This window comes from Miniopterus schreibersii, assembly GCF_964146895.1.
Source record: "Miniopterus schreibersii genome assembly, chromosome: 10".
Taxonomy (NCBI): Eukaryota; Metazoa; Chordata; class Mammalia; order Chiroptera; family Miniopteridae; genus Miniopterus; species Miniopterus schreibersii.
In genome coordinates, this window is record NC_138110.1 from 78,800,524 (window position 1) to 78,815,014 (window position 14,491).

At 41.2% G+C, this 14,491-nt stretch overlaps 1 protein-coding gene across 2 annotated transcripts in view; it reads left to right on the forward strand.

Moving 5' to 3' along the window:
* CCDC102B (coiled-coil domain containing 102B) overlaps positions 1–14,491 on the forward strand; it is a 97,769-nt gene that overhangs the window by 37,929 nt on the left and 45,349 nt on the right. For both annotated transcript variants that reach the window (XM_081148449.1, XM_081148450.1), the window contains exon 5: positions 5,377–5,586. In XM_081148449.1, the coding sequence (XP_081004575.1) occupies positions 5,377–5,586 (210 nt within the window). The remainder of the gene's footprint in view (positions 1–5,376; positions 5,587–14,491) is intronic.

The following is a 14,491-nucleotide window of genomic DNA, read 5'->3' on the forward strand; positions in this document are numbered from 1 at the left end:
ATAGGGGGACCAGTGAGACACATTAAGAGGCACAAGCTTATCTGGGCTCCGTATCGTTTAAGAATGCTCTTAACAGGAGCTCTCTGAGATTTAAAATTAAATTAGAAGGCATAATTGCTGTAATTCTTTTGATTAGAATAGTCTTTGCTCTTTTCATATATTTAACTTCTTCACTGAGGTTTATTTCACATACTGAACAATGAACCCACTGAAAGGGTACAGTTCAGTGGTTTTTAATACACGCACAGTTGTGCAACCATCACCAATATCAACTTTAGGACATTTCATCAGTCACCAAGGAAACCCCGGATCCATTAGCAGTCACTTCCCCTGTCCCTCCCACCCCCACAGCTTGATGTAATCACTAACCTAATTGAACTATAGATTTGCCTATTCTGGACATTGCATATAAATGGAATTTTGTAAGTGGCTTCTTTCACTTTACGTAGGTTTTTTAAAAAAATATATCTTAATTGATTTCAGAGAGAGGAAGGGAGGGGGAGAGGGAGAGAGAGAAACATCAATGACGAGAGAGTCATTGATTGGCTGCCTCCTGCACGCCCCCAACTGGGGATGGAGCCCACAACCCGGGCCTGTGCCCTGACGGGAATCGAACCGCGATCTCCTGGATCCTAGGCCGATGCTCAACTACTGAGCCACAACCAGCCAGGCTTTACATAGGTTTTTGAATAACATTTTTATAATCTCCTATTCTATCAACTACTCCTGTCACTATTCAATAAAGAACATAAATTTATGCTGATTTTTTATGAAAACCTCATTTAGAAAAAAAGAACAGGTGTAATTTTCTCTTTTCCACAAGAAAACATGAGCCTCGAGCTGTTTTAGGCATGCCTGAAACAAGAGTAATATTCTCAAATATTACTTTCCTTAAATGAACACTGGCTTTGACAGAAGTGCAGGCCACCATCTCACGTTTAATAGAGAGGGAGTAAGTCAGAAAACAGAGAAAGGCATGTAAATTTCTGAGGATTTGCATGAAGGTAAGGTCTTCTTTCCTTAATACCAATGTTGGCAGTAATTTGTTACTTGGTGAAGTTAAATAACATATTTTAGCTCTAATCAAATATATTCCAACGTGATTTTTCTTAGTTTTACACTATAGTAATTATGTGCAGCTTCAGGCAATATTTAATTAAAGATTAAACTATGCTAATCCTTTTAAAACTCTGTTTACCTAAAAGTAAAAATCTAAAACACGTTCCTTGATGCCCTCAGGCTACCTAAGGCCTCCCTGTGATGTCCCCCAGCTCTTAGCCTCTCCAGGGCTCACACAGGTACACCCAGGACCTTCCCTGGCCCTTTGGCCCCTAAGTTCTGTCCAGTTCCCTCAAGATCCTGTTCACTGCTTCCCACGGGGCCACAAGCGAACTTAGCAAATTCATATTAATGTGCTATTTACACGCTCACGGTGCCATCTCAACTATTACTCTCAGTGCTTCCAATTCAGAACCGCTTCCCTCAAACTGGTCGAGTCTAGTTGCATTGAACCAGGATTAAAATGGCCAATAAAGAGAACAGTGTTGCTTTACAGTAGAGGCATTTGACTTAGAAATTTCCTGTTATCATCCTCAAAATGTTTCCCATAGAAAGCATGTTTTCACAGGAACAGAGACCTGCACGCATACGCCGTCACACGTCTATTCTTAGGCCAAGAACCCGGGTTAATAGGAACACGACATAAACGTAAAGAAGAAGCCTGTCCCCTCCGAGGGCAGAGTTCTTAGCCTCATAGCAGGTGCCCAGTAAATGACAGGGGCTCGAATGGAAGGGGGAAAGATAAAGTACGTATCAAACGGAGAGCAGCCTTCTAGCTCAACCTTCTACGAGGCTGAGAGAGGAAATAAAATCAAAATGGGAAGGGGGCGTAACTGTTTGTACTCACTTGGAACGTGATTTGGTGTGGCCTGTATTTGACTGTATTTTATATTTTCCAAGCATATGTTTCCTATGTGCCCACGAAGACAGATGGTGAGGGTCGTGCTTTAAGGAACTAAAATATCAAGAAACTAGTGGCCGGTCACTTAGGTTTTAGGATAAGCCCAGTTGTCACATAATTACTCTTTCAGGAGCTGTTCATCGAAGACATTTAGTGCCCTCGGACTTCACATTGAATTCAGTTATTTTTTTTTTTAACAGAGTGAGATGTTTCTCTGGAATATTATTAGAAATGAATCTGTATTTTAAATACTTAAGCAGCGGTAACGCTGTTAATTAGGTAACTTCTGTAAATTTATGAATTAGTGAAACTTTGCTCATACCTATGTTTAATCCTGGTTAGAGGAAAAATTATTTTTAACAGTAATGGACCACATTTACTTTTATTTTTCAGTATTGATCTGTTCAAGTTCAAAACAGTTGTCTGGAATTATATGAGTCCTATAGCCGAGGGTTACTTTTCGGTGTATTTAACAAGGATTCAAGTACCTTAGACTAGAAAAGAATCCTCTTTAGTTCACGTTTGAGTCTCTGACTTTAGGCTTTCTCTAATCACCACGCCAGCAAATTGCTTTACTACAGAAATCCCTACGACAGATGATAAATCAAGACGACTCTTCTTCCAAATTATTTTATCAGCCCATGAGAGCATGTCTTACAGCAGGTGGAGGGTGTCATTTGGAGGTAATCAAGGACAGAAGGGAAAGAAAATAGGCCAAAAGAGAAACGAAAAAGAAAAGTCATTTAAAGTATAACCCTTGACTTAAATATGAACAAGTAGGGCGCACACACACCCTTAAAGTAGCGTCTCTGCTTTCCCTCTGACAGAGGATCCTAGACACCTACAGCTACCGCCCGCGATGGCTTGGGGGCCCCGTGGCTCCCTGTGCCTCACACCCGCAACGCATTGATTTCGGTTCATCCGCACACGAGGCCTCTGCGGGAAACAGTCTTAGTCCCGGCTAGTGGGCAGCCTCGGGAAGTGTAAGGGACGTGCCAAAGGCTTCACAACTCAACGGCAGCGTTAGAATGAAAACCCACACCCGGCGCCTGGCACCATCAGAATCAACTGACTAGTTCCAGTATTTGTTGGTCTGTTGTTTTGAATTTAATTCGTGTGTGTGTGTAGTTTTGGGAACACAACTCTCTGTGCTAGAATACTAAGCAAAAATATAAAAATCCATCAAATATAAAAATATAAAAATCTTCTACATGATGTGGCTAAATAACGACACTATAAATGATGATAGAAGCGCTTCAGGTTTTCATATAAGAAAAGATATCTTACGCATGAATGTTATCCCGACAATTTAAAAGTCATCCGACATCCTTAAAAAGGCAGCGATCATTAGCATTACAAGAGCAGTTTCTCATCACTGCCTGGCAGGAAATTTGAAACTGAGCTTCCTGGGTAAGAATGTAAATAAATAAGACAATTATTATGGTTCAGACACTGTCGATTCATGCCCCGCAGACAGAGAAATAAAATGGGAAATGATGGGCATCAGAGCGTCCAATGTCTTTGTTTGCCACGACTTGGTGACTGTTTCTAAGCAAGTCTCTGAACTGGGTCCGTCCTCAGTAATCTCTCAGAAGCTGGCAGGGTCCCGACAGGCAGGTTCCAAGCCTTTTGTTTGTTTGGTACCAGTGACTTTTGCAAGATTTTTCCACAATCTTGAACACTGGTTGGTATTTTTCTTCATGCCTCTTGGTCTTTAAATTTTCCATCCTTGCTCTGCTTTCTCTCTTCTTCTGAGTCAAACCCTGGCCTTCACCAAGGTGTCCCTTCATCTCCATCCTGTATTTAATCCAAGGTTAGTAGAAACAACCGTCATTTGAAACGCCTCCTTAATTTTGACCACCCCTGAAGAGAGAGGGAAGGAGGTTCTGCTTTCTCCCTTTATTTTGGGGAGCTGGGGAGGTGGAGAACTGGGGAAAACACAAGTATAATAAGAAACGCAGGACATTTTCCTGGTTCTAGATAAGAGGAACTTAAAATTTTCCTTGCAAGTGATTTTGAAGTCTGGTCATAAAAATTATTGGAAACTAAATTTCAAATAATACTGAAGACTATACTTTGACCTTTATCAAATCTTTTGGGAAATTCTTTCCTCGGCCATAAATGTCTAATAATCCTTCCGTGAGAAGGTCAGGTGAATTGAAGATCCTCACGGAATCGATCCATAGGCATTGACATTTGTTTTTGAATTTGGACAAATGTTCACACTGGACTTTGACTCACTGGGATATTTGAGCAATCGATCCTTTCAACCGCCGCACACTCAAGAAATATCCTTTCTCTTCTAGACCAGAAGACAGAAACCACAGAGGTGCAGCCCCACCCGAGGGCACCTCTGATGCTGTGGTAGAAACTCAAAACAACACATCTGTCGGGCATCTTAAAAATGTAACCTCACCAGCTGACTACAAACACTGGAACACCTGGGAATCATGGCACATTTATAGCGCCCAGGGGAAAAGCTTGGTTTACCTGGGTGTTTAAATGGGCTCAGCCAGAGTATAAATAAAATTCTGCAGGCCCTGGGAATGATGGTGAGACACTGGGAGAGGTGGTGAGGAAGACCAAGCCAATGCATCCAGTGGTCCCTGGACGTGCTGGGACACAGCCCCATACATTGGCCATTGGTCTAGTGTGTCGGCTGCAAATTGGAGACAGTGTCCCACCTCTGTAGAGTGTCTCCCTCAAGTTGGGAAACACAGATGTCACTGAAATTTGAATTTTATATAATGTTACTGTGTCTGAAACAGTATTATTCTTTCGATTTTTTCAACTATTAAAAAAGAAGTTCGCCACGGGCCAGATCTGGCTTTCTGACCATGGCTTGTCAACCTCTATTCCCTGAAAATCAAATTGGTGACTCACTCACATGAGCTTGACTATATTTTATAGTACTCGAGTCACAGAATCTATACTATTTTATTGCACTTGCTTGTCTAATTGCAGTGCCCCAAAATTGAAAGGTATAGAAAATGAATGAATGAATGAATGAATGAATGAATGAATGAATGAATGAATGAATGAATACATGAGCCATGTCCATCCAATCAGAATCGCCCAAGCAGTGAGTGTGCGTGTGCCTTCCCAGCGGACCAGCGTCCATCCGCTGAGCGGAGATCGTTGGCAAAATATCATCAGTGTTTCACTTGCCATGTTGATTTGACAGGTATGGCTCATGTGGGTACAGAGAGAGGCAAGGGGACCAAGAGGAAAGATACTTTGCCTTGGACATGGACAGGTTTTTGGACATTTTTATTGTTCATAACTTTTCAGACAAATGGAGTTCTCTTTTGAAAACTTGTAGAAATGGACATGCCGTCCATGAACCTTTCTTAGTGGAAACTGGCCTCTGATCAACTGCAAGTGCTACACGCTGCTTCTTTGTTTTCCGTGTGCAGCTGGAGAGATTGCAGGCGGAGGGTGTGGCGGAGTGGGACCAGAGGGCCATGCTTGACACAGAGAAGCAAGGACTGGAGAGAGAAAACAGAAGGCTCCAGGGCCAGGGGAGAGAGACGGACGATGTCCTCAAGAGGAGAGAGGCGTTAAGTGCAAACCCCCAAGGCCCTGGTTTCAAGACGTCGCAGGATGAACTGCAGGAGAAAAGCAAGGTACGGAGCTCCCGGGGACAGGTGCTGGCTCCTGGGGACAGGGGCTCTCCCCGTGTCTCCACCCCGGGCGGCCAGGTGGGAGCTGCCTTAATTTTTATTCACCTCCAACCTGAGTATTTCCTTTTGTGTGGATAGCTCGCCCTTTTTCCTATTGTGATGTAAAATAATGCTGTTCGTGCCTGTGCAACAGTGGGACAAATTTCATATGATGATGTCAGAACATGACGAATCTGAGAGCTTCAGGCTTTTCCGTAAGCAGCAAGAGCGAAAGCTGGGGTGGGTTTGGCGAATTTGGTTTCTTGCTATAGCTTCGTCTCAGTGTTTTCTAAGCTGTTGGTCTTATTTTCAATAAGTATATTTCTCCATGTGTTTGAGTCACTATACAATAAGCATTTCTCAGTAGTTGTGGTTGAGCACTCATCTGAGGAAACATTTAGATTTAGCTGAAATTTACTCTTCTCTGCTTGCTTTTTAGTTAGCCCCAGAAAAATTATTTTTGAGTCAATTAAATGTTTTATGGTGCAAATAGTTTTTATAGGTTATGACATAAATGTTAAAACTAGAATTAAGTCCAAAATTTGGCTTCAGAAAACTTAGGATTTTTGGAATTGTTTTATCCTAAAGCCAGTGCACGTTACTTCCATAGATGGGATTTTTTGAGAAGTAGTTTTTAGATTTTTAAAAATATTCTCTTAGTGGCAGTTGTGATTCATGTTTTAGTGTTAGTTTGCTGCAAAACATAGATCCTGTTTCTATTTGTTCCCTTAAAGTATCTACAGCATCTTTAGGCACAATTATATCTTTCACGCAATGCTTTTAACGGTGAGTAAAAAGTGAGTCTGATAAGTTCATGTTTTTGAGTCATATAAGTAGTTCATGCTCATATGAGCTCTTAAAAGCTAAATGGCCAGAAAAATTAAATTTCTTATCACTTTTCCTTATTCTTTGTGATTCTAGGAGTTTATTGCAAATGCAAACTAAAGTGCATTAGTGTTTTATGATGTGACAATGCAAATATCTAAAGTTAAGTGTTATAGTAAGTGATCAGAATTTTGCAGTATGTGGACTCGTTAGCATCCATAGTTTTGTGTTTGGTTCTGACATATATGTATAGTAAATATATAGATAATTTTTTGCAGACTTCTACTTGTGAAAGCACAGAATTCTTTCAGCTAGGGAACGAGTTTTGATCACCAAATATCTGTTTCCCTTTGACTGACTTGAGCAGAACAAGCATTGATTTACATTAGGCTCTGCGTCGGTCCGGGCTGCAGACGTGGCGATGGGAGGTCAGCGAGTCGCTTTCCCTGCCCAGCGTGTGCTCCGAGTGTGCGCAGGAAGATGGGCCGTAAGGCTTTATCAGCAGTGCGTGGTGACCTGCTGAGGGAAGGGTGGAGTGGGAGCACGCGTGGAGCAATTTATCCCATTTCAGTTGATGCCTTGCTAGTGATACCAAAACGTTATAACAATAAAGCATGTCCGTTAGGAGCCTGTCTGGAGCTGGCATACATGCCACCGGCCTGGCCCATCAACAGGGTGCTCTGGGTTCAGACCCAAGCTCTTCGGGACCAGTGTAGTTCTTCGGCCTGGAACTGGATGGAACTTGGACTCTGGAAGATTCCAGAAGTTCTGAGAAAACCATTGGGTGGGCTCATCAAATAGAAGACTGTTCCTCAAGTGTATGTCTTTTTGATGGCAGAGAGGGAAGGGGTATGAGTGATTTTTACACTCTTCATTAAAAATTCAGACTCACCCCTTGAACTAAAAGAATGACTTAATTACGGAGTAGCCGCAGGTCAGAGTCCTCGCGCCACAGAGACACAGAGATCCCCACCGAAGAGCCAGACGTTAAGGTTCAGCTGTCCCCGACTGCCGAGTGACTCAAAGCTGCGGGAGGGCAGGCCCCAGCCAGGGGACAGGGGAGACGCCACAGCACAAAGCCAAACGTAGCTCCCACGTTATTGCAGTGAAAGCTCGTCTCTCTGTCCATGAATTACATACGGAAGTATCATCGGGAGTAGCACGTACACTAGAAGAGCCGTGTCTCTGTTTGCATATATTTTTAGTAAGACAGTGGGAATAGGGCCTGACATGTCTGAAAGACCATCGTAAGATATCTTACCACTTAATATTTATATCTGATCGCATTTGACAAATGTTTGCAGCAGGCACAAATCCAAGTAGAAACCTCCAAACCTTAGAAATCTCCACGTCAACATGCCAATTTTGTTAATTTCCTTAATTTTGAGAATCTCATTGTTCAATAGGATTTTTATAGATCCTTAGTTGTACACGTGGGGAGGGCGTTCACGCATTGTTGGGTTTTTTTTTTTTCTTTTTTTTTCGCTTTAGTGCGATAGAAGATACAGTTTTAAAGAAAATGCCTTTCAATTCTATATTGCACTGTGAATTGAAAGACACAGATTCCCTTTTCCAAGTGAAAAGTTATTGGAAAAAGTTGTCAGTATTCTATGGGGGGAAAGCCCTGTGAACTAGTTGACGTGTCTCTCATGAAATGCTCTGGAAACTTGTTTTCTTAAATCATTCTGGCAGCCGACTCCCTTCATTCAGGTCACATAGGGGGTCATTTTCGGAAAGTTACTGCGACAGAGTGGTCACTGATGCATCTCGGGAAGATGATGAATTAATCTGAAAGTGGAAAGGCCACCACAGTCGGTTCCTAATGAATTTGCTTTGTGTCAGCCAATGACAAAACACTGAATTCCTAACTGGTACCGGCTGAGCAAGGCCTCTTCCATGCTTCTTATTAAATGTGCTTCACTTTTTGTTTACTAGCATGTAACCCATTTAATGAAAAAACCCACTTCAGTCCGTCTTTAGCCTTAATCGCTGTAAAGGAAGTCTAAGCGGAGCATTATTTCGGAAAGGAGGCGGAAGGACTTCGAGTTTCTCCCGCGGTGTGGGCGGTGCGGGTCTCGGGTGCCGCAGCGCCCATCTCATCGCTTACTTCACGCGTGCTTGTCACACGTAATTCACAAAGATCAGAAGAAGAATGTTGGGGCACGATTTTATAGGGGGTGCAAGTTATCTCGCCGATTACAGGCATAAGAAAATTTATTTAAAGTCAGGCAGCGTCTACTTTTTTGTTTGTCTACTGATTAATTCAACAAATATTTTCGGAACCCTCTGCCAGTCAGAGTTGGGTTGTAGGTATCGGAAAACAGATAAATAACAGAAAGGTATGTAATACAAGGAATCGGATGGTCTGAAAGGGCTGGGGGCAGACGGTACATAGGGGCCTCACAGAAATGACTCCTGCTAGGTCACCAGGGAACGGGCCTAACTAAAGAATGGGTCCCCGGCGGGCAGGTGTCAGGAGGCCACGGGGGTCGATGCTTCTGTTCCACCCACCGCCTCCACGACCACTGTTTCTTTGCTACAAGCTGGGGACAAGGGAGGCGCCCACAGAGCAGGGCTGCTGGCTCCAAAACTCCTTGTTGCCTCTCCTCCCCCTGAAGCCAACTCCAAACCCAGGCCTTGCTTGAGTGCATCTCGTTTCCAGCATCTGAGTCTTACCTGGAGCTCTAGAGATTAAGGAAAATGAAGGTGTGTATCCTTCCAAGAGTTCTAGAAAAATAGAAGGAACCTGGGACAAATGTTGATAGACGACCTACTGTATGTTTCAGACACGCACAGTGTAGCTGGGGGACATTAGGTGGCAAGACACACGGTGGAACAGCTGTCCTCGCCAAGCCTGCAGTCACATAGAATCATCGACAAAGATTCCACGACGGCGGCTCTGTTAAATGTTGAAAATTAGTGGGCTCATGTCACTACTTTGTCCTGAGAAATGAAAATTCAGACTGAGATCAGAAAGATGAAAAGGAACAGGCACCTGGAAAAGAGTAATCTAAGAGCATCCAGGGCAAGTGAGGGCAGGGCTCACAGCTCCTTGTGAGGTTTCTATCGTTTTCAGGAAAGTGAGCTTCTTGAAAACCACGCACTTTCTTTTCTTTGTGGTCATTTTGAGTGTCGCAGGGGTCGGGGAGAGCAGTGGCTCTGGGGTACAGGTACTTGGAAGAAAGCTGAGGTTCCGAGACTGCAGTCGGCGTCTGCTCCCTCCCGCGTGCCTGGGTTGGTGACAGAATCGAGGAGCCAGGGGACACGCCTCAGCCAAAGTTCCTGTGCTGTGGACACGGTGGGGGAAGGTGGGGAAGGGGGCCCGGCACCTCCACTGACCTACCGGCTACCCCCCTTAGAGGATCTGGCGTTTGCACCTAGTCGGTGAGCTACAGGAATTGTCACGTTATGACCTTTCCAGTTGCTGTATCCTAAGTTCCTGTTGTTCCTCTCAGCAAATCTATTTAAACTGAGATTAGAGTACCATTTTTGTTGTTTTAGGGACTTTATCCATCAATTTAGATTATTCTTGGTGTACGCTAATGATATGGCTTAATCGCTTTAATTATGAAGCCTCTGTCAAATTATTATTTTGGAAGTTTTCTGTTAGCGTCCTCCGCAAAGTCCTTTTGATTACTTACCTACCTAAGGCTGGCTACATTTTTCTCTGCATCTTTATCTGTTTTTATTCCAAAATGTCTACACTGTAATCAGCGTTTACCTCACCATAGAAACACAGTTATTTTTATTGGGCCATAACCTGAAAATAAATTTCACCTTCAAGCAGGAAATGGACAGGATGACACTATTTCTGTAAGACTATGTCCAATCATTTTACTTGCCATGTGCACACTATAGAAATGCATATGTATACACATATTTTACATTTTTCCCATTTTTTTACACACACAGCTATGTAGAGCTACATATACACAAGCTATCTATAGCAATAAACCCAAGATGATAAAGACAATTAGGAAGTTCCTAATTTTTATTAGAATAATGATCTGATCATCTGAGATGAGAAGATATAAAATCCACACATCTCTATTTTATCATGACAAAACTTATAAAATTAAATACTTTGGTGATTCAACACACATTTTGACTTATCAAGCCTAGTGGGTGATTGTCCCCTAACACCTGTTCACCTGGCTTCCGCTCAACATGTGTGGTTTTCCTGTAGGGTCAGCTCCATGCCCACATCTCAGGCTGTATCTCATGGTTCGGGTTGGCACCACCTCCCCATGTAGGTTGGGTCAGTGATTCATGTTTAGCTAATCAAAACATTTCAGTTTTCTGGCTACACACACCAGTAAGGGCAAGTAACCCACGGGAGACAATTAAGTGGAATGGTGTTTAGACTTCTCAGAGACATACATTTTCTTATCTGTTAAAATTAACCCTGAGAAAAATACAGATTGAGAGCGGAAAAAGGCATCTTCCCATCACATGATAAGATGGGAGGGAGCTGAAGTCCACAGAGGGCCCAGACCAGGGACATTATGGGCCTCCGGTTAAGCACGGCCTGGGTAAGGCACCCCAGGGGTTTTCAGTTATTCGCATTTAGGAACTGTCTTCTTCATTTAAGAAAGAATAGAGTTTCCAATAAATTCCAATAAATCACTATTTTTTAATAAATCAAAACAGTTGTGATATTAATAGCAAATATATTCTTTACAAAAAGCAGTTTTTAAAGGAAAATATAGTTTAAGTAAGTGAAAAATAAACTTTGTTTCAAGAAAAAAATGGAATTGATCTCTAAGTCTGTTAGTCGTTATTAGGATAGGCAAGTGGCACTTGGCTTTCAGCTAACAAGTATGTTGCATATAAAATAGAAAAGGGACAGGCATGTGATGTCCCTGCACAGGTGTGTGAACAGTACCTGCGGATTATGGGTAGAATTTTTTCAAATCTGGGTTGGAGAAAACTATTCCCTGATGTGATTTATAGCTTTATCTCTATTTGTAGAGACATTCATGATAGATAATGCTTATAAATATTATAATATTAAATAAATTCTTCAAGCATTAGCTCCCAACACTTAATATGTTTAAAGTGGTAAAGAAACTAGTTCATTCAGCATGTATATAAATATTTGCAGGAAATACACATAGGACAAGAGGGATTGAAAGTTTTCTTATATTGAGCACATTCTTATTTATGGAAATCCAGCCTTCTCTAGGGCAAAACCTCAGAGAGATAAACGTAGCTTTCTCATCTGCTTTTATCCACCCTGAGTTGAAAGATAGAGTCATCTAGACTAGTCCCTCCTGTTTCCTCACCTTGCTCTCCGAACTATTCCTGTCCCTCTCCAGTCTGGCTTCTGCCCCCTGTCACCTCTCTGAAAAGCACTAACCAAAGACCACCATCAATGGCAAGTCATTCACTGTTAAAACAGAGATCGAAAAACAGGGGTGCCACAGGATAGTCATCACATAATGAGAGTTAATAAGTCATTATGGAAATATTTTCATACTACGTCCTGGATTCATCACTTTTATCTTGCACGTGAAATGACACTCAGACATTTACTATCTTTAACTCAATTCAACAATTATGTCTATTGTGCTTGTTCTAAACAGAGAATTATATTCAATTTAACTCCTGGCTCCTTTAAAATTATACTGTTGTTTTTTTAAAAATACATTGTTAGATACCAAGAGCAAGTCAAAGAAAAAAATAGAGAATTTAAAATCTGTTTTTCCCTAATACATGTTTTATAAATAATTATAGGTATTTGATCTCAAAATCTCTTTCAGCAATGCTGGTCTAAAGGTGTAAAAGACATTTTTAAAAGCAGAAGCACACAAAAATTTAAATGTGGAACGATACTTGTTTAAACAACTTAAAAATTTTTTAATATATATGGATTTTCTCTTAGTTACCTCTCCAGTTTAGATTCTGAAACTTTTCTGCCCTTACATATTTAACAGCAATCTGTATTGTTATACAGCTATTGTTATAATATCCAATATTTAAGGAAAGATCATGAAATATTCCTGTACTGCCTTTCTCACTAAATGTTAGCAAAAAACATCATATATCCACCTTGGCTTTCTTTCCTTACATCCTGATTTTTCAGGATTTTAAATTTTCAAACATCAACCATCTCCAGAGTCTCCTAGTGTTTGAGGGAATGAGTTTCTGATAATTTGATAAAATTTTCCTGGGGCCTATCTTTTTTAGACCACATGGAGGTGTAGATGGAACGTAATTTGGCCACTAAAGATGAACAAAGTGCGTGTGTGTGCGTGTAATGTACCTAGGATCACCAGCTCTACCCTTCCTTTAATATTTTATGATGAGATTTACTACTATAATCACCACACAATCCGACAAATCTAAACAGTAGTTCTGTTCCCTTCCACACACACCAGCATCAGTTTCCTATGGGTTTGGTTTATATCTTCTACTTGGTTGTTTTTTCGTTTTTCCTGTAAATCAGAAGTTTCATAGGAATGGGTTTTGATAACTACAGACCTTGCTGGAAAGGTCGACAGGCAAACAGAGGGCAAAACACCCTGTAAGGGACCCAGACACTTTGAGCAGCGCTCATGTGATCCGTGGCGTGCAGGGTGAAGAGCGCGTGTCCACAGGCTGTTCTCTGTCACAGGGGCTCTCGGGCCACTAGTTAAGGCCAGTCTCCCTGACTTGCTCCCCTACTAGTTTTATATACGATAAACCATGACTAGCAAATACCACGAGGGAAAGAATCGGTGAGTGGCAGCCCTGCAGACAGTGACGGATGAGTGACAGGCAGCCCCGTCTGTCGCATGTGGTCATGCAGATTGATCGGAGGCCACCTGGACCAGGGCTGAAGTAAGGACCCGCTGTGTTCCTGCTGTCACGGGCTCTGTCTTCTGCTCCGTGTCTGCTGGGAATCACTTTTTAAATCTGTGCGAAGGCCTCATGGGAGCTGCCTGCCGTAACTGGCAAATTGTATAAATGAAAGGATTGAAAATCTTTGCACCAACAGAGGCATTGCCTTTGAAAGTCACCAGGAATCCTTGTTTTGGATGGTTATCTTAATTTTCTATGCTTCGAAAATGGCTTTGTGGTTAAATTTAGGGATATTGTGTTAGTAAAGCCTAGTTCTACAGCAAATATTAACAAGGTGCACTGTAAAGAAATCTATGGGACATATAAGATCATCATAGCAGTTGTATGCACACAGACACACACGACATTTATTTCCAATGAACAAGCGATTTCTTTGAAAAGTTTATTTCATTTCAACTGCTAGAGAACCCTCCAGTTACTCTGATTCTACTTACACATCTCTCATTTAAAGGCCTGATCAGTAAGTTTAGTTTTTTGCATTTCAATAGTTGAGACACCTTAAAATTTAAAGCAGGTTTTACAGTTTGTTTTTGAGAGTAGCAGTTTCTTAGTCATAGTATAAATTCTTAGTTGGAGATTTGTCTTATGCTGAATTTAATCTGACACCATTTTTGTATACTTGGAAAATAAAAAAATTGCATTTATTATTGTTTTTAAAGCAATTTTATTATTGTTTAAAAGCAATTTTAAAATTGCTTTTAAAATTGTTTGGTTCCTTATGGGACACATGCTATTGAACTGAGTATGTTTTTCAGTCACAAAGCCATGAGAGATGGATTGGCAAATCTGCCACCCCCTCTTCCAATTAAAAATAGACATAAATCATCATCATTGATAGAATTTCAACTGAACCTTCAGTTGCCTATGAAAAATTAGAACGATTGGAGGAAAATAACAGTGAAATTTAATTGTTGAAAGTAATAAGAATTTATATTACCTAATTAAATATATCAGAGGGCAATTTGTATTCAGGCAGCATCCACTGTGTTTATATCATACAATTTAATTTAAAATTTTAAAATAATTATGTTCTTTTGCATTATGTAATTACATAAAATGTTACATTTATTTGACATTTCAAAACTAATTAATGCAAATGTGAACTTGGAGGAGCCTAAGTTTATTTCATTTTAATAAGCTTCTGTATTTTTGTGGAAACACGAAAGTGGACTATTTGGGCTGCAGAATATTTTTACTGCTA